The sequence below is a fragment of the Malaclemys terrapin genome, chromosome 4 (assembly GCF_027887155.1).
Source record: "Malaclemys terrapin pileata isolate rMalTer1 chromosome 4, rMalTer1.hap1, whole genome shotgun sequence".
Classification (NCBI taxonomy): domain Eukaryota; kingdom Metazoa; phylum Chordata; order Testudines; family Emydidae; genus Malaclemys; species Malaclemys terrapin.
In genome coordinates, this window is record NC_071508.1 from 146,704,485 (window position 1) to 146,726,352 (window position 21,868).

Here is a 21,868-nt window from a genome sequence, read left to right on the forward strand (position 1 = left end):
GTCGGGGAATAGATCTCCTTGGGAGCTTGCAGGGCAAGAAGAGAGTATTAGTACGGTGTACTGCAGTAGCACTGCAAGGTCCAGTCTGAGATCTGGGCCCATTGTGCTATGTGCTGTACACACACACACACACACACACACACACACAGTTCCTGTCCCCAAAGAATTCACACTCTAAACAAGACAACAGGCATTTTATTCATCCCATTTTACAGATGAGGAGCCGAAAGATTAAGTAACTTGCCCAAGGTCACACAGTAAGTCTGTAGCAGAGTTGAATGCGGATTGCACAAGTCCCAGTACAGTAACCAAACCACCAGGCCATCCTTTCTGTCTGGCATGAAGTGAAGCTACACAGTTATGGCACCCTAAGCAGTCCCATCCATGATCCATTGACAGCTGAATTAAACCAGTCCTTTCCCGATCTTCTTTGCTTATACTTGCCTCCTCACCAGCCATTCATTCCATAACGTTCAGAGGGCTGCATGAGACAGCGCTCAGCATAATATGGGAGTGTAAGGACTTCAGGGGATGCCGAGCACTGCTTGCCTGGTGGAGATGTGCAAACGTCTTGTTCTCCGCTCACAGGGGAGTTTGTGGAAGTCTTTTTTTGTTGCTGTTCCGTTACTTTAGGTGCGCAGACACAACCTGCATTTCAGGTTTGAATTAATCCAAAAATTGCAGGATAAAAACTCAGTGGAAACTGCCAAGTTTTTTACCTGTCCCAGGTAAGGATCATGGGAAACCTCTGGTTTTTCAAATCGTTTTCACCTGAGAACACAATCGCCTGAAAATGAGTCTCAGTTGCACCAAAAGGTTGGCTGAGCTATAAGGGATTGTATGCTGGCTGTCTCAGACAAGAAATGACTCTAACCCTCACTAAGAGAATGTGGGTCTGTGTCCCACTCTAATGGCTGGACACAAGCTCACAGTTACAGAGCCTTTGGTTTTAGCTCAAGTGGCAGAGGCTCGTGTCTTTAGCACTTGAAGGTCCTGGGTGCAAATCCCCTGTCAGCCCAAGCAAGCCAAGTTGCAAAAAGAGTGCACTAAGATGGAGCTTGCTGGGAAGCTTTTAGTCCTAGACTCAAACCCTCCCTCTCAGAACAGAAAGCCAGTTAACAGCAGTTCAGCTTCATCAACTTCTGCTATTTATTTTTTAATGAAACACCCCCCAATTCTAATTAGCCAGGTGTCTCCCACACTAACCTTGCAGCAAGAGCGGAAGGATGTAGATCTCCGGCTCTAAAAAGAAAACAGCACATGACATCAGCCCCAACCTCCATTATAGCTCTTCAGACATTCAAGGTTACTAGCAGAGCTGGTCAAAGATTACGTACTTTTTTGCTCATCTTTTTTTATGAGCTCATTTATGCCACACACTCCACTGGTACAGCACCTGTAACCACTCTGTCTACCTACCTAGGGAGATACTATTGTGGGCCCATCACTCTAATACCTGAGTGCCTGTCAAGTATTTAGAAATACAGTAACTCTTCACTTAAAGTCATCCCGGTTAACATTGTTTTGTTATTAGGTTGCTGATCTATTCGAGAACATACTCGTTGAAAGTCGCGCAATATTCCGCTATAAGGTTGTTTGGCTCGCCCCGCCCAGAATTCCAGCTGGGGAGTGGGCAAGTCTCCGACCCCGCTCCCCAGCTGGAATGCTGGGTGGGCGGAGTGGGGCAAGCCCTCGGCCCTGACCCCGCTCCCCAGCTGGAATGTTGGGTGGGCGGAGCGGAGCAAGAAACACCAAAAGCCAAAGGGGAGGTGGTACACAACCTCACTCTCTTCCCCTCCCAAGAGGTACAAAAGAAATGGGACCAAAGCCCCCAGACTCAAGATGCTCCAAAACTGAATATGACCTTAAATTGTAAAGGGTGGTGCCAGGGGTGAGCACTACCGGTATAATTAAGCCTGTTGAGAAGGAGGAACGGGGAAGGAAGCTCTGCTGATGTACAGAGTGGTGATTATGCTTGCTTGTTAACCCCAAGAAACATCGCATTGCCTGCACTTTGGACTCTGGCCTTCTGCTTTCTGTCTGCATGACAAGAACCAAGGGAGGGCAGGGGACCCCTGACAATGAGCTCCAGGATCTAGCTTGCACATCTGTGGTGGCTCCTAGTGGAAGGGAGCTGCCCTGGGTCGTCATGGTTGCAGAGGAAGGGGTAGCTTCCCAACGCTTTGAATATCAGAATAGAGATCTTGGACTGCTTATTCAATGGAGAGCGAGTACAGAGCACCTGGGTGATGTGTGTAGTGTTGACAAACAGATGCGCTGCTGCATTTTGTACCTGTTGATGCTTTTTCAGGATGTATGGCTCCATTCCTGGGTAACACAGATTGCAGGACTCAGCCCTAGTGACCCAGGATGCTTTGGCAGATCTGAATCCACTCGGATGGGGCACAATCTTCTCTACAATCACAGTCATGAGAGTGTTTGATTTTGGCTGCTGTATTTATTTGGGCATCAAGAAGCACTGAGGGGTCTAAAAGGACCCGATGAGTCAATTTAACAATCTGAGGACAGATTCCTGCAGAGCTGAGGGATGTGAAAGAGGAGACAGCATCCCTCCTGCTCTTCATCCAGGTGCTGATATTGAAGGAGCTGAGGGATGGTGCAGGAGGGGTGTTTTGTGTACTCCTAGCACGTGGGCTCGTGTTGTCTCCCCAGTTCTCTCAATAGCATCTTAGAGATATTGAGTAAAGAGGGGGGAGTGGAAGTTAAAATTCTCCAGGGAACCACCAGGTTCAAAACTATCCATCAGTGAGGGTGAGAACATTGCAATATGCATTACAATACAGTTTTTCTATGATTGCCTTCATTACAATAGTGATCGATACATTTAATTTTAAAATGTCAATTGCTAAACTCACAATAAAAAGGACAGTATTACCGTTACTAAAACAGAGGATGGGCTTGCTTGCAGAATATTAGTCTGTGTTTTGGTGTAATGCTCCGATTAACTGTCCAGATTTAAAGGGTTTCTGTGGAATCTACATTGCTAAGAAGAGAACATTACAACAATATGTGGATCCAAATATGTCTCATCGCATGTGTCACGAGATACTTTGGATGCCCTCAGTCAAAGGGGCACACTACCCGATTTCACTGTGCATTCTCTTGACAGTTCAGTTAGCATTGTCAACAGTTTACTTGGCAAATCTTCCAGCTGGCTCATTAAGTGGGCTTTTCACCCAGTCCGGCCTTTTTCACGTCTGCAGTCCCCAAGACATTGAGATTTTAATCTACCAATGTGCTACTGAAAGCCGATGAAGCCTAAAGCGAGGTAATTCGCATCAGGCCTGAAAACCAGACTATCATGCCCGAGGTCCTTCTAGTCCAGGGTCCTATTTCCAACAATAGCCAGTACCAGATGCTTCAGAAGAAGGTGCCCTCCATTTTGGATCTCCCATAATCCCTAGTAGTTAGAGACTGGCAAACCCTGGTGCATGAGGCTTAATACCTCTTCCAAAATGTGTGTTAACATTAAGTGTTGTAACTGGATAGTCACATAAATGCCTTGATCCCTTTTTGAATCTTGCTACATTCTTGACCTCAACAATTACCTGTGGCAGTGAGTTCCGCAGTCTCAGGGTGTGTTGAGTGAAAACGCATTTCCTTTTATCTGGTTTGCATTTGCCACCTTTCCTTTCCAAGGCATGTCCCGTTGTTCTTGTGCTGTGAGACTAAGGGACTCCTGTCTTTTTATCTGTGGGTCCAGATGGTTCCTACCAGCTTGCCTCTCTCTACTGAGCACCATGCCAAGTGCCTTTCCCAAATATTTGCTCATTCCACATTCTCTGACAGGGTGCTGCTGCCATTGCTATAGGAGCCTGGTGCCCTGGAAGTAGTAGACACACCCCCATAAGGACCGGGACACAAGTAACTTCCAGGGCATGTGAAAGTTGCACCCGTTTAACTGAAACTATTCTTTAATCTGAATAAAGCTGACCCGATATAAACCAGTTGGAAACCAATTTAAGAGCCTCCACACAGAGGACAATTGTGCCGGTTTGTTTAAGTCGGTTTAAAAACTGATTAGTTAAACCAGCACAATTCAGGTGTGTAAACAAGGCCTCAGGAAAGGCTGCTATTGACCAGAGAAACAGTTATTTTTCTTTTCTAATGTTTGGCATGTTGCCCAGGTAATTTCTGTTACAGCAAGCAACAAAGGAAAGTCCAAATGAACAAAATGTATTCCAGGCTCTCTGCCACATGGAGGCAGAGGGGCTATGGCTACATGCAGATTCGCACAGTAGTTCGCGATGGCCTGGACCCATGTTATTATACACCGGGCTCTTGCACATACTACGTTCTTGGAGTTCTTCCTTGAAAGGAATCCTCTTTCTGTCCTCTCTGCTCTCCTGGTCACTCACCCGTAGCTAGCTGATGGGGTAGCTCGAACATCAGCTGAGATCGCTGCCAGGTCTGTTTGTGTTGTCCAGCTCAGGAACCTACGAAGGAATTTCTGGCGCAGTGAGTACCCCGAATAGCTCCATCTTGTTCCTGTCACTGCAGTGCCAGCTATATCAGTTCCCAACCCTTCCCCTGGTCCTGGCTGGAAACATTACCCGTCAGGCTACCACAACTCCTAGTAGAAATGAGCCCTTCAGTCATGTTATCATTCCAAGTCTAGTGAGACTGAACGGATTTAAAAATAATAGACCTAATTCTCCTCTCAGTTATTCCAGTCTAAATCTGGAGTAACGCCATCCATGTCCACTGGGTTCCCCCAGTGTGAAACTGGAAAAGAGGGAGGAGAACCAGACCTAATCTGGATTTCTGATGAATAAGGAGAAAACACACATCTTCCTGCCTGGAAACCCACAGCCCCATCGCTCTCCGGAGTCACAGCATGCCAGTCAACCCTTGTAACATAAGCTTTTGCTGTCTCAGCGTTGGAGTGCATTCATTCCAGCCCCGGGATGACAGAAAATCAGTGACCGACAAAAATCCCATTGTAAGCCCTCCCTGAAAGGGAGGGTTACAAAGCTATTACAAAGGGCACAGAACGGGGCTGTATTCCCATCTTGGTGCAGTGGGAATGGGGATTTAAACGCATAACTTGCATTAACGCTAATGTGAGCTACGCACACCTCTTCTCAGCACATTGAGTGGTGTGTGTCAGGACAAGGGGAGGCTGGCTTGCAAAAAGGAGCCACCACCATTGGTTTGAAGACCAAAACGAGCAGAGCGTTCCTGCATTTTAATTGTGCTCATTCACCCGCTCACCTTAGCTCTGGATTGCAACCTCTGCAGCTGTTCACTGCCGGTTCTTGGGCGGGAGTGGCCCATAGTCACAAAGTGTAACTGAGATCCCACTGCTTCCAAAGGACCAATGTCCATGGCTGTGAACTCTCCTAGCTCACCCGTGCAGACAGTCTGTATAAGTGACCTATGCACCACTTATGTCCCACGTCAGAGCCTCCAAGGGGCTGAGCCCACTGCAAAGCACTTAAGCACATGCTTAACTTTAAGCACCTGAGCAGTCCTGCTGGCGCCAGTGGAACTACGCCGATTGACACTAACTGAGGAGCTGAGCCGTAGAGCAAAATCAGCTGAAAAAACAACCTCATCACACAGGACATTTGACAGTCACTAGATTCGCGAGGCAGAGTTAAGGTGAAGTTTGGTCTAAACGTCTTTTCTGCCAGCCTGAGAGGTAAGCAGTGCTCCCACTTCTCCGGCGTCTGCCTTGTTCATGCCTCCCCACCTCAGTCCTCCGGCCTCTCTCCAATTCACGCCTCCCTACCCACCCCCACCCTCACTTGGTCCTTTTAAATCTTTGTCACTTGTTCTGTTTCCTCTGGGATCCTTCCCCCACACATGCACAGAACTGAGACTCACCAGTTGGTGCATCCCCTTGTGGCTGGGCATGGCATTGCAAGCTGTCTTCCTCTGGTGCTCTCGGCCGGCAGCCACTCCTGCCCTACAGTGCTCTGCTTCTTCTCGCGACTCTTCCCTGTGGCCAGGTCACTGAGAGTCCCACCTTCTGGGATAAGTGGGAGTCCCAGCAAACATTCCAACAACCTCACATCAGGTCTTTGGCCCAACTCTAGGGTCGATGGTCCTCAAACCCTTTGTATCAGGGGCCTTTCCCACCACGTTCCTCAGGGGCTGGTTGAAGAGCCCAGGCCCTCCTGTACCCTGGGTTCCAGTCCTGGGACCCTGTAGTGAAAAGCTAAGGCCTGTTCCCTCAGACTCCTTGCTTCCTCCCTGGGCCACCTCCTATCTCGGCCCATCTCTAGGCCCTTTTCCTCAGTCCTGCCTGGGCTCACTTCTCAGCAGATCCTTCGCCCCTTCCCGGGCTCAGCTGAGTTCTGCTTAGCACTTGTACCAAGCGACACCTCACAGGGCTTTCTCCCTGGAGGCCCAGCTGCTGTTTGCCTCCCTTACGGCTATTTGTGTGTCCTGCCTCTTTCCTCCAGAACCCCAACCTCCGGGGCTGCCTCACCGGGGTCTGGCCTTTGTCATAGGCCACACAGGACCAATGTGATCATCTGGCCTGACCTCCTGTATAGCGCAGGCCAGAGACCTTCCCCCAGATAACTCCTAGAGCAGAGCTGTCAGAGAAACGTTCCACCTTGGTTTTGGCCAGGCTCACCACAGGCGCTTGCTCCTCCCCTATAGCTTCCCATTGTCTCCCTGACCCTTTACCAGAGCTCCCTTCTCAGGAGAGGACCTCAAGGCTGACCCTCTCCCATGGCCTCCTGCCTCTCTTCTACTGCCTCCAAGTCCTATCTTTGTTAGTCTCCCTGCTCCTCACAGCTGGGCCTACTCCTAAACTGGGCCTGGTCCGCCCTTCAGGTGCAACCAGGAGTGCTAATTGCTGTCTGGCACCAGGAAACTCATTCTCTGCCAGTCTGGGGTACAAACCCCATCACAACACCCTCCCCCAGGTCATACCCAGGGCCGGCTCCAGCTTTTTTGCCGCCCCAAGCGGCGAAGCGGAGGGGATAAAGGGGGGGGAAGATAAAGCCGCGATCGGTGGCACTGCGGCGGCAGCTGTACCGCACCGCTTCATTCTTCGCCGGCAATTCGGCAGTGGGTCCTTTGCTCCGAGAGGGACTGAGGGACCCGCCGCCGAAGACCCGGACATACTGCCTCTTTCCCTTGGCCACCCCAAGCACCTGCTTCCTTCACTGGTGCCTGGAGCCGGCCCTGTTCATACCCATGCTGTCCTTGTTCTGTGGACACTGCAGCGCTGGTGGTGTCTTTCGCCTGCACTAAATACACACACATGAGTGTGGCTTTGTCAAGGCTACTTCCCCACTCTGAACTTTAGGGTACAGATGTGGGGGCCTGCATGAAAACTTCTAAGCTTAACTACCAGCTTAGATCTGGTCCACTGCCACCACTCCCAATGTGCTAATTCCCTTCCCTGGGTAGCCTTGAGAGACTCTTCACCAATTCCCTGGTGAATACAGATCCAAACCCCTTGGATCTTAAGACAAGGAGAAATTAACCATCCCCCCTCCGTTCTCCCACCAACTCCTGGTGGATCAAGATCCAACCCCCTTGGATCTAAAAACAAGGAAAAATCAATCAGGTTCTGAAAAAGAAGGCTTTTAATTAAAGAAAAAGGTAAAAATCATCTCTGTAAAATCAGGATGGAAAATAACTTTACAGGGTAATCAAACTTAAAGAGCCCAGAGGACCCCCCTCTAGCCTTAGGTTCAAAGTTACAGCAAACAGAGGTAAACACTCTAGTAAAAGGTACATTTACAAGTTGAGAAAACAAAGATAAAAACTAACACGCCTTGCCTGGCTGTTTACTTACAAGTTTGAAATAGGAGAGACTTGTTCAGAAAGATTTGGAGAGCCTGGATTGATGTCTGGTCCCTCTTAGTCCCAAGAGCGAACAACCACCAAAACAAAGAGCACAAACAAAAGCCTTCCCCCCACCAAGATTTGAAAGTATCTTGTCCCCTTATTGGTCCTTTGGGTCAGGTGTCAGCCAGGTTACCTGAGCTTCTTAACCCTTAACAAGTAAAAGGATTTTGGAGTCTCTGGCCAGGAGGGATTTTATAGTACTGTACACAGGACAGCTGTTACCCTTCCCTTTATAGTTATCATAGGCTTGCTGGGTTATTTTCTCATGTAAAATCTGTGTGTCTGTTTCATGCTCCTGACTGTTTAAATCCTCAGAAGCAAAAGCCTGTAGTAAAGTTAGGGTCTCTTCCAAGGGCAGAGGTTCTTAGGAAATGTCCTACAGGCTATGCTTTACAGACCCGACAGACCAATTAACCGCTACTGCTGCACATTACAAAACCAGTAAGCCATTGTTTCTCTGTGCCCTGTCATGGTGAATTCAGATTGTTTTCCGTGTTGTTGCACTAACCTTAATGAGTATATTTCGCATTCATGCAAGTCCCCCACATGCATTTCCACAGGTGCTGCCTTGTCATTTAGCACTAATTAACATTGCTTAATGGACCAAACATGATGACTTGGCGCTTTTAGACAGTCTCATTGTAAGTTTCTTTGCGATAGCAGGTGTACTAGTCAGACATTGTCTTTGTGGGTGCAGTGCAAAGGGCATTCACAGCTGGGTATCCCAGGATAGCATGCAGGTCGGTGGTAGCTAATTGTTGTGGGTTGTACAGAGATCTGCTGGAGGTTTTTGTGCTGAACGTGTCTCCAGCCCTGCTGGAGTACCACTGTTGTACTCTCAGCCATCTTCACTCAACTGATCCTTCCACCCTGCTGGGTTGGAGGCGCACACTCAGATTGTGTGGCCACAGCCGGGCGTGTATGGTAAGCCACCCCGCTGCAGAGCGCTGGCGTCCACCAGGGCCCTGTGGCGTCTGGCAGAGGGCCTGTTTGCAGTGGGTTTGGACTGGAGGCCAGTGCTGTAAGTTGTCCGGGCCCTGGGCTCTGCAGGCCCTGGCACTCGCACATTGACAGGGATCACAGAGGAGGCTTTGCCCGGGCTCTCAAAATAACGGTGCCAATTCCTTAGGCTCCAAGACTTCATGAAAACCCCAGCCCAGCAGCCCCTGGGGAAATGCAGGAGGGAGCTATAGAGGGAACAGAGTCTCAATGCAGAGTCCAGGCCCGCCACATTTTTGCCGTCATGCGTAGGGTTGTCCCCACGCCTCCTGCTTGTGGGCTTCTGCTTTGCGTCCTGTGCTGCCATGCCCTGCGTCCAGTCCCACCTCTCAGGCTGCCTGCAATCCACGCGTCTCTCTACAGCAAGCTGTATTGCCTCTGCAACCTCTCCCACCCCGCACACATCCCCTGGGGACTAGGGAGCCTTCTACTGACAGGGCACTGAACTGGGTGACACAGCACCCGCCACTGGCTGGGTCCTTTCCCACCACCACAGCCTGGGTGGGAGGAAGGTGCCCAGTAGTGGGTCAGCAGGTTCTTTAGCGTCTTCTTCTGACAGTCAGGGAGGGCTAGCTGTGTAAAGACACTGGGGTACAGTGGGAAGAATAAGTGACCGAAGACAGGCTATTGCCAGGCGATGCAGAGCCCCCTGGCTTCCGCAGTGCAGATCGCTTTGTTAAAGTGGCTTGGCTTTCATTATGGAAATGACTCTCGCCCACCTCTGGAAGCTAAGGGAGTGATGGGGGCTGGCAGAGCAGAGTCCTGCAGGGAAGGGGACCACCTGGCACTGAAATAACGTCCATGTGCTGACGGGAGGCGAAAGCCAAGTCCTGTATTGACACCCTGAAGCCGCTGCATGTTTCATTTCGGCGCTGATGTAAGGACTGACTATGGAAGTAAGATCACGGTGCTGAAGACAAGGCTTTGTGACTGGGTGAAAGTCACTGCAGTGGCAAAGGATCTGGACCGTTACAGGTGAACAGCAAAGCAAACGGAACAGTCGGTTTATTTCCTAGGCTGCTACTGTGCGGTGCATAAAGACATTTTGTATCTGATTTCCTCCCGGCTTGTTTTCAACATTAGAAGGAGAAGGAATAATAGTAGCAACAATAAACACGACACCAGTCCAGAGCTCCTACTGGACTCAGTGCTGTCCATGTAGAACTACACGGAGTTTCCTTTTCTCCTGGAGAAACTTGGCAACCCCTTTGAGGACTGGGGCCGGTTTTGTTCAATATCTTCAGTAATGATCTGGAGGATGGCGTGGACTGCACCCTCAGCAAGTTTGCAGATGACACTAAACTGGGAGGAGTGGTGATACAGGGCCGGCGCAAGACATTAGGTGACATAGGCGATCGCCTAGGGCGCTAACATTTGGGGGACGGCGACTGCGGTGGCCGGATCTTCGGCCGCCCCGGTTGTCGGCAGTATTTCGGGGGAAGGACCTTCCACTGCATCTGTCAGGGCGGCATTTCTGGGGTGGGACCTTCCGCCGCCTCTGTTGGGGGCAGCATTTCGGGGACGTTCCACCGCCTAGGGCAGCAAAAAAGCTGGCAGCACTCCTGGGTAGATACACTGGAGGGTAGGGATAGGATACAGAGGGACCTAGACAAATTAGAGGATTGGGCCAAAAGAAATCTGATGAGGTTCAACAAAGACAAGTGCAGAGTCCTGCACTTAGGACAGAAGAATCCCATGCACCGCTACAGGCTGGAGACTGAATGGCTAGGCAGCAGTTCTGCAGAAAAGGACCTAGGGGTTACAGTGGACGAGAAGCTGGATATGAGTGGACAGTGTGCCCTTATTGCCAAGAAGGTTAACGGCATTTTGGACTGTATAAGTAGGGGCATTGCCAGCAGATCGAGGGATGTGATCATTCCCTTCTATTTGGCATTGGTGAGGCCTCATCTGGAGTATTGTGTCCAGTTTTGGGCCCCACACTACAAGAAGGATGTGGAAAAATTGGGAAGAGTCCAGCGGAGGGCAACAAACATGATTAAGGAGATGGGGCACATGACTTACGAGGAGAGGTGGAGAGTACTGGGATTGTTTAGTCTGCAGAAGAGAAGAATGAGGGGGGATTTGATAGCTGCTCTCAACTACCTGAAAGGGGGTTCCAAAGAGGATGGATCTAGACTGTTCTCAGTGATGGCAGATGACAGAACAAGAAGTAATGGTCTCAAGTTGCAATGGGGAAGGTCTAGATTGGATAATAGGAAACACTATTTCACTAGGAGGGTGATGAAGCACTGGAATGGGTTACCTAGGGAGGTGGTGGAATCTCCTTCCTTAGAGGTTTTTAAGGCCTGGCTTGACAAAGCCCTGGCTGGGATGATTTAGTTGGGAATTGGTCCTGCTTTGAGCAGGGGGTTGGACTAGATACCTCCTGAGGTCCCTTCCAACCCTGATAGTCTATGATTCTATGACTGGGAATGTGACATGATGCTGGCACCTGAGCTGCGCCTCTCCTGGCTCCCAAGCGAGGGGGCAAAGATGTACTGCATTGATCCAATAGCCCGTTTCTCAGTCTCAGGTTTCAGCTGGCTCCCAGTCACCCAAACATGCCAAAATCCTCCAAGGAAAAGAGGGCCGTCAGGCCCTGATATTCTTATGAGAAAAAAACAGGACCATGCTTCTAACATACCACTGGCCTTATGAAGGAGCAGTGAAAAGCACAAGCACTGTGATTTTTGCTTTGCAGTTCACCTTGAAGGCCCAGTCCTTCTGAGCAGTGTTGGGAGCGATGCCACGCCAGAGCAGCCAAGAAATACTTGACTTTAATTATAAAGTTAAATCGTCCATCTAAGTCAGGGGTGGCCAACCTGTGGCTCCGGAGCCGCATGCGGCTCTTCAGAAGTTAATATGCGGCTCCTTGTACAGGCACCAACTCCAGGGCTGGAGCTACAGGTGACAACTTTCCAATGTGCTGGGGGGTGCTCACTGCTCAGCTCCTGGGTCTGCCACAGGCCCTGCCGCCACTCCACCCCTTCCCGCCCCCCCCCCCCCGCCCCCCGAGCCTGCAGTGCCCTCACTCCTCCCCCTCCCCTCCAGAGCCTCCTGCACTCCATGAAACAGCTGATCGGGAGGTGCGGGGAGGGAGTGGGAGGTGCTGATCGGCGGGGGTGCCGGTGGGAGGCTGCTGACGTATTCCTGTGGCTCTTTGGCAATGTACATTGGTAAATTCTGGCTCCTTCGCAGGCTCAGGTTGGCCACCCCTGCTCTAGGTCTTCACTAGCCAGGTAACGCTGTAACCCCATGGAAGCATTGGGCCTGATTCTCTGCTGCTGACCAGCCTGGGCAGCCATTTCCACCTGAGCACAGGTGTGGGGCAGTGCGGGAAGAGATTGGCTCCACCAGAAGGGTTTTTAAGGCGGGATCTGAAGGAGCACACTAAAGGTTCTGAGTAGGTGAGCAGTCCCTTGCACTTGGAACGGGTGAAAGAAGGCAACGAAGCTGTACAGTACGTGGGAGAGCAGACAAAGGGGTCTCATTCTGGTCTCTTCGATACCAGTGTAAACCCAGGGTAATGGCATTGACCTGGAGGGGTTAAATCCAGTTTTGATCCTATCTAGCCGACATCAGAATCTGGGCCATAGAGAGTGATTTGGAGAGAGAGGAACAGGAGGAGATGGAAGCTGTGTCAAAGGCCTGCAGCTTGGGTGAGGATGAGAAGCATAGATTTTATATGGATGCAGAGGGAGCCAATGCAGGGACAACCCTCCCCCGCCAACCCCCATGGTCCTTATCTCATCTTGCCAGGGTCTGCTCCTCAGAATGGGTCGTTATTGCATAGCTAAGTAAAGGCCTTTCTCCACAGTAATCGAATGATGGAATTCCTCAGACCCAGATACTAAACACTAGTGGGTCACATTCTCTCATCCGGGCCTTCCATGGCGCGGCACCAGTTCACACCAGCAAAGAATTTGGCCCACCACGGTGCTAGCCCAGTTACACTGATCTAGCCAGGGGTCAACTCTGTAGGGCCCGATTCTGATCCCACCCCTCTTTTGCACCCGTGTTTCTCCACTGCGCTCTCCTGATTTACACCAGTGTAAGGGAGATCCAAATCAGGCCCTGCTGCTCTCTGGGAAATGGGTCTCAGAGAGCAGCATCCTTTTCTCCCATGTATTTTGTGTCTGGTGATGCAGTTGGGGGAGGGGTGCGGGGCTGACTGAGCGAGGCTGTTTTTATTAGAGACGCCTTTACCAATTAGCTCCACGTCCTAATGACTCTGCCACAATAAATTATATAGGAAATGCAGAAATCATGGCGGTTGTATTAAAGCTTCCTGTGAAAGCAGCAGTAAGGTTATTTTCCGGGCCATTAAACTGTTGCCACTCATCTAATCTCTTTGAGACAATTTTTTTTTTTTTTTAATTTTAGCCTCGCACAATGTTGCCAGGCACCGCACGCTATGACCTCGTGTCCCTTCCTGCGCTGTCAGTCAATAGCTCTTCATCCTGTTTCCTTGCCTGCCTGTGGTGAGCAGAGATTTGGAGTAAGACGCCAAGGTGGAAAAATAGTGTCTTGAAATCAGGACCAATGGAGAGAAGCCTGCAAGAGCGTAGTGCAGAAGCACAGGGGGCTGAAATTGGCGGCACACAGAACAGGCGGCATGCAGAGGACAGCTTGAGTGTGTCACTGGGCTGGTCCACACTAACCCCCCACTTTGAACTAAGATATGCAACTTCAGCTACGTTATTCACGTAGCTGAAGTCGAACTATCTTAGTTCGAACTTACCGTGGGTCCAAACGCAGCAGGCAGGCTCCCCCGTCGACTTCGCGTACTCCTCTCGCCGAGCAGGAGTACCGATGTCGACGGCGAGCACTTCCGGGATCGATTTATCGCGTCTAGACAAGAGGCGATAAATCGATCCCAGAAGATCGATTGCTTACCGCCGGACCCGGAGGTAAGTATAGACGTACCTACTGACTCAGTAGCTGCTGCATTTGCCTTTGCATCTCGATTGCATCTTGAGGGACTGCCACACACAAAAAAGAACACAAACCTAAAAAGTGCCAGCAAATTACTTGCAGTGAATTGCAAAGTAAACAGCAAAGAAACTTGACTCATTCCTGTCCAAAAATTCAAGAGGCAGCTGTTTGAATTGTACCTCTGCCCTCTTATACATGCCATATGTGGCGAGCACAGGCTAATGCATTGTGGTGGAGAGAAAGGCATTCCATCTCCCTGGCTCCAGCGGCCTGCTCATGGTTTAACCGGGGGTGGGGGGACAGACGATGTGGAGCCTGGATGCAGAAAATCTCCATTACGGTTCAAAGGCAAGAATTAAGTGTGTTGTAAAACTAAAGCAACAAGCAATAACCTCTGGGCTGCCTTTCTGCGCAAGGGGAGAAGCTGCTAGGAGCAAATGTAAACAGAACTACTGGGACCGATTTGTACAGCTACTTTTTTGTAACAAAATGTGGTTCCCGGAGTTTTTACTGCCTTCCAGCTCAATCTCCACAAATACAAGACGGCCCCCTGCCCAGCCTCCCACCTCCAGCCCCGGCTCTGCAGATCTCTGAGGAATCACTGAATTAGATAAACAGAGACAGTTGTTGGAGCCTGAGAAAGGAAAAAAAGCTACAGCCAATGGATTTCCTATGCCTTACGGTTCCCTCTGCTCTGCTGCTGTCCATTTGCCTATAATTCCCTGGTATAATTCCTCATTTGCTTCCATTCAGCAGCATTGCCTATGCAGATGATGCACCGGCATCAGCCTTGCTGTGCATCATCTTGTCAGCACCCTGTTTGCATAATGCAGGAGCGATCGATTGCAAGGATGTAGTCACGGGAGTGAGCAGTTTTGCAGCCGGAGCTCCATTTTGCTGAGAGCCCGCCTTGCCAGTAATCAAGCTGCAGACCTCCAGCCACGCTGACAAATGAAACTTTGCTGTAATGAGGGCTAAAAGGGAGGAAGGAGCAGACTCATCGCACACCTGCTGTGCAGTCAACCCCTTTAAAACGGCTCCACTTGTCAGAAGGTTGGGACTTCTAGAGCGTGTGTGGGGGGGGTGGTATTAGACTTTCATGTTAATAAGGTGGGACAATAGTTGCAGCTTGGAACTGGGATTCTAGAGACCTGGGCTCTGCTCCCAGCTCTGCCACTGGCTTGCTGGGAGACCCTGGGCAAGTCCCTCCACCATGTCTCCCCTGGTCTGTTCAGACTGTAAACTCTTGGCGCTGGAGATTGGGACTGTACACGTATGCACGTACAGCATAGGGTTGCCAGGTGTCCTGGTTTCGACCAGAAAGTCCAGTCGAAAAGGGAACCTGGTAGTGTCCGGTCAGCACTGCTGACTGGACATTTAACAGTCTGGTTATCTGCAGTAACTGGCCTCCACTGCTGGAGCCTGGAGGAGCACTCGGCAACGGCTCTGGCAGAGAGAGGTGTGGTCGGCTCCCCCGTCCTGCCCTGAGCACGGCTCCACCTCCCCCATCCTGCCCCACCCACCCACCCCTGGAGCGCAGCTCCCCCGCCCCGCCCATGTCACCCACGTTCACCCCCTGAGCGTGGATCTCCCTGCCCCACCCTGCTCCCGTCACCCCCACACACACACTCAGAGCCCAGCTCTCTCTCCGATGTCCTGCTCCAGCACCAGTCACCCCTAGAGCCCTGCTCAGCTGGCAGGGGGAGGGTGGTGGAGAAAGCAGCAAGCAATGGGGGGAAGAGGAGCAGGGCCTCAAGGGAAAGAGGTGGAGCAGAGATGGCCGGGGAGGTTCTGGCGCTCAGTGTCCAATTTTCACAGACGAGAAAGTTGGCCACCGTAGTACAGCACCCTGCATGGTGGGGCCTGAGTTGGAGCTTCTAGGCACTTCCATAACATGACAGAGAAATATGTTTTACCACTGAAATCGTTTTTCTGCCAATTACATTTTGCAAAACTTTTGGAGACAAGCCCACCGCAAAAGCCCCCAAACGGGGCCCCCGGAACTATGGGTGGGGGGAAGGAGTGCTGAAATCTGGGGCTCAACTACCTATCCCAGGCCTGAAATCATTTTCAAAGGAGGCTGCTGATTTTGAGTGCCTGTCTTGAGACACGTCTGGCCTGATTTTCAAGGGTGGGGAGCACCCCACAGCTACCAGAGTCAGTGTGGTGTCTTCAGAGGTGCACCCAAAGTGCACTTTGGAGAATAGTGCCATGGATGGGGTTGTTTCCATTGAACATGAGTCCTGGTGTAGCTGTCTGAACCCAGGACTGACTTCTAATTCCAACTCAGACACTGATCCCACTCCGGGCCGCTCTGCCTCGTTATCCCAGGGGTTGGATGGAAGTGATTAGAGATGGGTTGATATGACAATAGAATTTCTGCAAATATAGGTTGAGATATTTGAGTCAGGGCCCTGCACCCCCACTTCCTGCGATTCACCATGACTCTCAGACAGCCAGTAAAACAGAAGATTTATTAGACGACAGAAACACAGTCAAACCAGAGCTTGTAGATACAGAAAACAGGACCTCTCAGTCAGGTCTATCTTGCGGGGTGGGGAGCCCAGACCCCAGTTCTGGGCCTCCCTCCGTTTCCCCAGCCAGCTCCAAACTGACTCCCTCCAGCCCCTCCTCTGGCCTTTGTCTCTCTCCTGGGCAAGGAGGCCACCGGATCTCTTTGTTCTCCAACACCTTCAGTTGGCACCTCGCAGGGGAGGGACCCGGCCATCAGTTGCTAGGAGACAAGGTGTCTGCAACAATCACACCCTTATCCCACCACCTAGATACTTAAGAAATGCATAGGGGAAACTGAGGCACCCACACAGCATTCAGAGAAAACATTAAGAACATTCCCACTTCGTCACAATGTCGAAATGAATTTTCATTGGCTGTGTTTGGCAGTCACTTTCCACAAGCATTCTAGTAAATACCTTCACCCGCAGGGATGTTCATAGAAAGAGCAGCGTTGTTGCCAACGTCATGGTGTATTCCAGAAAGCGACTGTTGCATTTGTAATCATGGGAATTCGCACTGGAGACCTAATTCAAAGAGCTGTGCCCATCAATCCGTGAACAGAAACATAGCATGTCACCTCTGCGTCCAGTCAGAATCCCTCTAGATTAAATAACGTGAAACTTGCAGGAAATTGCTCTCAAGCACTGTTTGCAGGAATTGTTCCACCAGTGTGTGTTTCAAACAAAAAATTACAGTGTGTTTGTTGACAATTTGCAACCGACAAAAGAGGCTAAGTCCTTTGAGTAGGTCGTTTGCTGTGGATTAGTTGCCCAGATATAGCGATAATAACACTTATCAAAATCACGGGGGAGATCATGGAATCATAGAATCATAGAATATCAGAGTTGGAAGGGACCTCAAGAGGTCATCTAGTCCAACCCCCTGCTCAAAGCAGGACCAATTCCCAGCTAAATCATCCCAGCCAGGGCTTTGTCAAGCCGGGCCTTAAAAACCTCCAAGGAAGGAGACTCCACCACCTCCCTAGGTAACGCATTCCAGTGTTTCACCACCCACCTAGTAAAATAGTTTTTCCTGATATCCAACCTGGACCTCCCCCACTGCAACTTGAGACCATTGCTCCTTGTTCTGTCATCTGCCACCACTGAGAACAGCCGAGCTCCATCCTCTTTGGAACCCCCCTTCAGGTAGTTGAAGGCTGCTATCAAATCCCCCCTCATTCTTCTCTTCTGGAGACTAAACAATCCCAGTTCCCTCAGCCTCTCCTCATAAGTCATGTGCTCCAGACCCCTAATCATTTTTGTTGCCCTCTGCTGGACTCTTTCCAATTTTTCCACATCCTTCTTGTAGTGTGGGGACCAAAACTGGACACAGTATTCCAGATGAGGCCTCACCAATGTTGAATAAAGGGGAACGATCACATTCCTCGATCTGCTGGCAATGCCCCTACTTATACAGCCCAAAATGCCGTTAGCCTTCTTGGCAACAAGAGCACACTGTTGACTCATATCCAGCTTCTTGTCCACTGTGACCCCTAGATCCTTTTCTGCAGAACTGCTACCTAGCCATTCGGTCCCTAGTCTGTAGCAGTGCATGGGATTCTTCCATCCTAAGTGCAGGACTCTGCACTTGTCCTTGTTGAACCTCATCAGGTTTTTTTTGGCCCAATCCTCTAATTTGTCTAGGTCCCTCTGTATCCGATCCCTACCCTCTAGTGTATCTACCACGCCTCCTAGTTTAGTGTCATCTGCAAACTTGCTGAGAGTGCAGTCCACACCATCCTCCAGATCATTAATAAAGATATTAAACAAGATGGGAGGATCCCTTAGTTAATGTTTGGAAAGCCCTTTGAAAATGAAAACTGCCAAGTATTTAGTAGTAGCAGCAGTATTGTGTTTTGCTACTCAGCTCTATCAGGCCCTGCTGGAGTACACCAGGTGGGAGGTTGCTGCATTGTAAGTGACCTTAGTGTTGAAAGGGACAGGGTGTCAACCAGGGACCCAAGCGAGCTATGTTCAGTTCCTTGCTGCACCACAGATTTTCTGTATGACTTGGGCTTAATCTCTCTGTGCTTCAGTGTCCCTCTGTCAAATGGGTGTAATACCACTACCCTGCCTCTCAGGGGTGTTGTGAGGATAAATATATAAAGATTCTGAGTGGAGCTGGTTGCAAAATGGAATTTCCAGCTCGTGGGAAATTCCAACCTTTTGAAACTTGTTTTCCCCCTGAATCAGGGTGAAAAGTTCCAATTTCAAAATTTCTCACAGGACTGACGTTCCAAAAATAATTGATTCAGAAACATTGAAACAACCTTATTGAAAGGTTTTGTTTCGATAATGTCAAAACATTAATATAATAATTAATTATAATTAATTAATTAATGGCAGGCAAGAGGAGGATAGTCACAGTGCGTGTAGAAGGAATTAGGGGGAAGATGAACTTGGGACTCTTAATGGTGGATAGGCTGGGGAGTGTACATTTGAGGTTGGCAGGACGTGTGATAAAAATGGGAGCAGAATGACCATCAGAGAAAGCATGGGAAGAAGAGGACAGCAAGAAAGGACTTGGAAGACTGAGGATACGATGGAAAGGCTCTGTCTAGACAAATTTGAAGAGAATGGGACTGGAATTTCACGACCTAGAATCCCATGCCATGGACCGGAAGGAGTGGCAAAGAATCGTGGGCACCTCCAACCTTGTGGAAAAGGAGTCGTGAAGTGAAGTGATGTGATACTATACTAAACTATACTATATTTAGTAATCAACATGAAATGAGAAAGTCCATTTCAATTTCAAATAATTTTTAAATGTTTTCATCAAAAATTTCATCAAAATCGCCACATTCCTGCAAAAACATTTCAATTTGGGGAAAATAGCATTTTCTTATGGGAAACTGTTCAGTCGAAAGTTTTCTGAATAGCTCTAATTGAAGCTGCTCATCTTTGGGGGGGGCTCTCTAAATAATCTAGGAAAATCAAAATACCAATGCAGTTAGGTGTCATTATCTGCCCTGGGGACGTAGATACCACTGCGAGGTAGTTTAAAAGAGATTCACTTTGACATGCAAAAAAGTCACCTTTTGAGCCAGGAGTGCCACTAATTTGTTCCATTTTCGGTACCAGGCTGATAAACTATCATGAGGATTTAGATAATCTAAAAGGTGCCGAGCACAATGGGACGGATAGTGCTCATCTCATAAAACTCAGCCCGCTTACGAAGGTGCCTGAATGTGGATTTAGTCGCCTGGCTTTAGGCACCTGAGTTTGAAACTTTCAGCCTTTGTGTCTATTTATTATACAAATTATTGTTCAACTAAAGGGGGCTCGCCACACCTACCCATTCATCTTTGATCTGCCCCGCGGTGAAACAGTAGATTAAAGCACACTAACAAGCTGTTAGTGCGCACCAGCAGGGTGCACATGGACACGTAGTGCGCGGTGGGCTAGATTCACACCCTAGTTTGCCGCAAACTAAATATTTTTGTAGACGAGCCCTAAGTGACTGGGTCACACAGGAAAGTCTCGAGGGGAGCTGAATCCAAGGCTCCCAAGCCCCATGGTAGTATCCTAACCACTGGACCATCCTTCTTCTCACTGTTTACATTTGGGGAAACTGAAATGCAGGGCTAACTCCAGTGAATTGCCCAAGATCACTCAGCTGAAGGGGGTCTGGGCTTGGACCCTGAACTCCAGGCCAATCACTAGGCAATGCTTCCTCCACTTAAGGTCTGAGGCCAGAATACAGGATCCTTGATGTGAATGAATGCCATCCCCTAACCACCTGCTCCTGTATGCTCTGTTTATTGCTAACCTGCTTTGTATTTCTTTCTGCATGCAGAGCCAGCTCTCCCAGGCACTGAATGGGTTGTCAGACAGAGCCAAGGAAGCCAAAGAGTTCCTGGTGCAGCTACGAAACATGGTTCAGCAAATCCAGGTACCATACCAACCCGCTAGAGAAACAAACCCCCAACAGGTTAATACGCCATTTGTGACTTCATGCATCACCTCCATGTCTTGTCTTTGCTTGGTGCCCTCCCTACCACACACACAGCTGGCCCCACACCAAGGGACCCCTTTGCATCTCTCCCCCAGACTCCTGCACTGCTGGGCTAGCTCCACTCGCTCCCTTCTCTCTGGGATTGTCATTAATGCTTCCTTGTGTATCTGCAAGGAGCAGCTGCTACTAGACAATTATCACAGCCAGTCTTCCACCTCCTTGCCCACAGAGCAACCCTGACTCTCAGCCTGTCCTGGCTTTGACAAAGGAATATGGATCTCCGGCAGCAGATACCAGGTCTGCTTCCAACTTGCAATCTGGCAATCAGCAGGGCTGTCAGTGAACCAGTTGTAGGAGAAGCAATGTAAAAGGCTCCTCTTCCTATCCCCACCCACAGAATGTGGGAGCTTAAACATGCTGCTCTGATTTGTAAGGGAGTTTGTTTGAAGGTGTTTTGCTTCAACGCGTTAGCTATTCTTTGGGAATACTGGAGTCACGCTGTTGTGTGTGTAAAATCAGGCCATTTGGGGCTTCACACTGAGCAGTACCTTACTCCACTGAAATCAACAGGATCTTCCACACAGCAAAGTGCGATTCAGTGGGAGAGCGGTGTCAGAATCCAGCCCTTCCTGGGCAGGACGCAGGCTACCGTCTGGCCGTTTCTGATCCCCAGTTGGAGGGCGAGCTGCATATGTTTCTTCAGTGGAGGCTTAGTGCCAGCTGCCCTGTCCCTCGAGATTTGGGGACGGCATGAATGTGGATTCCTAACCGAAGCCTTGCACATGAGTGCAGTGAGCGTGGCACCGCAGTAAAACACGCTTTCGAGGTTAATGTTTAACAAACCTTCAGGCAGAAGTGGCTTAGAATCTGACAGAGTAAAGGGCTGCTCTCTGTGGCATGTTTTAATGTTCATTCAGGTCTCCAGAACGGTGACCCACTTTCTGTCTTTCCCAAGGCACCAGCGGCTGATCCATCAATCAGTCTCTGCTGCTGCCAAATTCAAAGACCCACTTCCCTGCCCCCTCTCAGCCAAAGTGCAGCCTTCCCCTGTGCGCAGCTCCTTCCTCCCAGCGTGGTGGGTTTAGTTCAGATGCCATTTCCAGCAGGATTTCCTGCCCCTGTTTGTACATGGCTGATGTGAACCTATCTCTGGGGGAGCAGTGTGGATGGAAGCACTTGAGAGTTCCAAAGCCTAGATTTCCAGGAACTTACTTCATTCAGGCAATTACGGAATTAGCCGTGTTCCTCCCCATTATGATCTTGATCCTCCAGCCCTTACTCAGTCAGGGCCCGATTCAGCCACACTTAGTCACACTGAGTAGTGTACCTCATTACAAGCAGCCAGATAGGTCATATTCAGTGTGAGTGGCAGAGTCTAGGACGCCCCAGCTAAGCGAAGCACTTAAACAACATGTCCTCAACTCTAAGCACATGAGCACTCCCAGTGAAGATTACAGGGCTACTTTCTGGGGCAGGGGCCATCTTTTTGTTCTGTGTTTGTACAGCTCCTAGCACAATGGAGTCTTGGTCCAGGACTGGGGCTCCTGGCTGCTACAGCAATATACATAATCCATAACAAGAATGATAACCTAGCCCGTTGAATTTAGTGAGATGTCTCACCTGAGCAAGA

At 49.8% G+C, this 21,868-nt stretch overlaps 1 protein-coding gene across 11 annotated transcripts in view; it reads left to right on the plus strand.

Annotated features, from left to right (window-relative positions):
- Positions 1 to 21,868, plus strand: part of TRIM9 (tripartite motif containing 9) — a 135,143-nt gene that overhangs the window by 48,516 nt on the left and 64,759 nt on the right. For 6 of the 11 annotated variants that reach the window (XM_054028017.1, XM_054028020.1, XM_054028023.1 and 3 more), the window contains exon 2: positions 20,080 to 20,175. In XM_054028017.1, coding sequence (XP_053883992.1) covers positions 20,080 to 20,175 — 96 coding nt within the window. Of the gene's footprint in view, positions 1 to 20,079; positions 20,215 to 21,868 lie in introns of all 11 variants that reach the window. The other 5 variants (XM_054028014.1, XM_054028022.1, XM_054028015.1 and 2 more) reach the window with 1 other exon arrangement.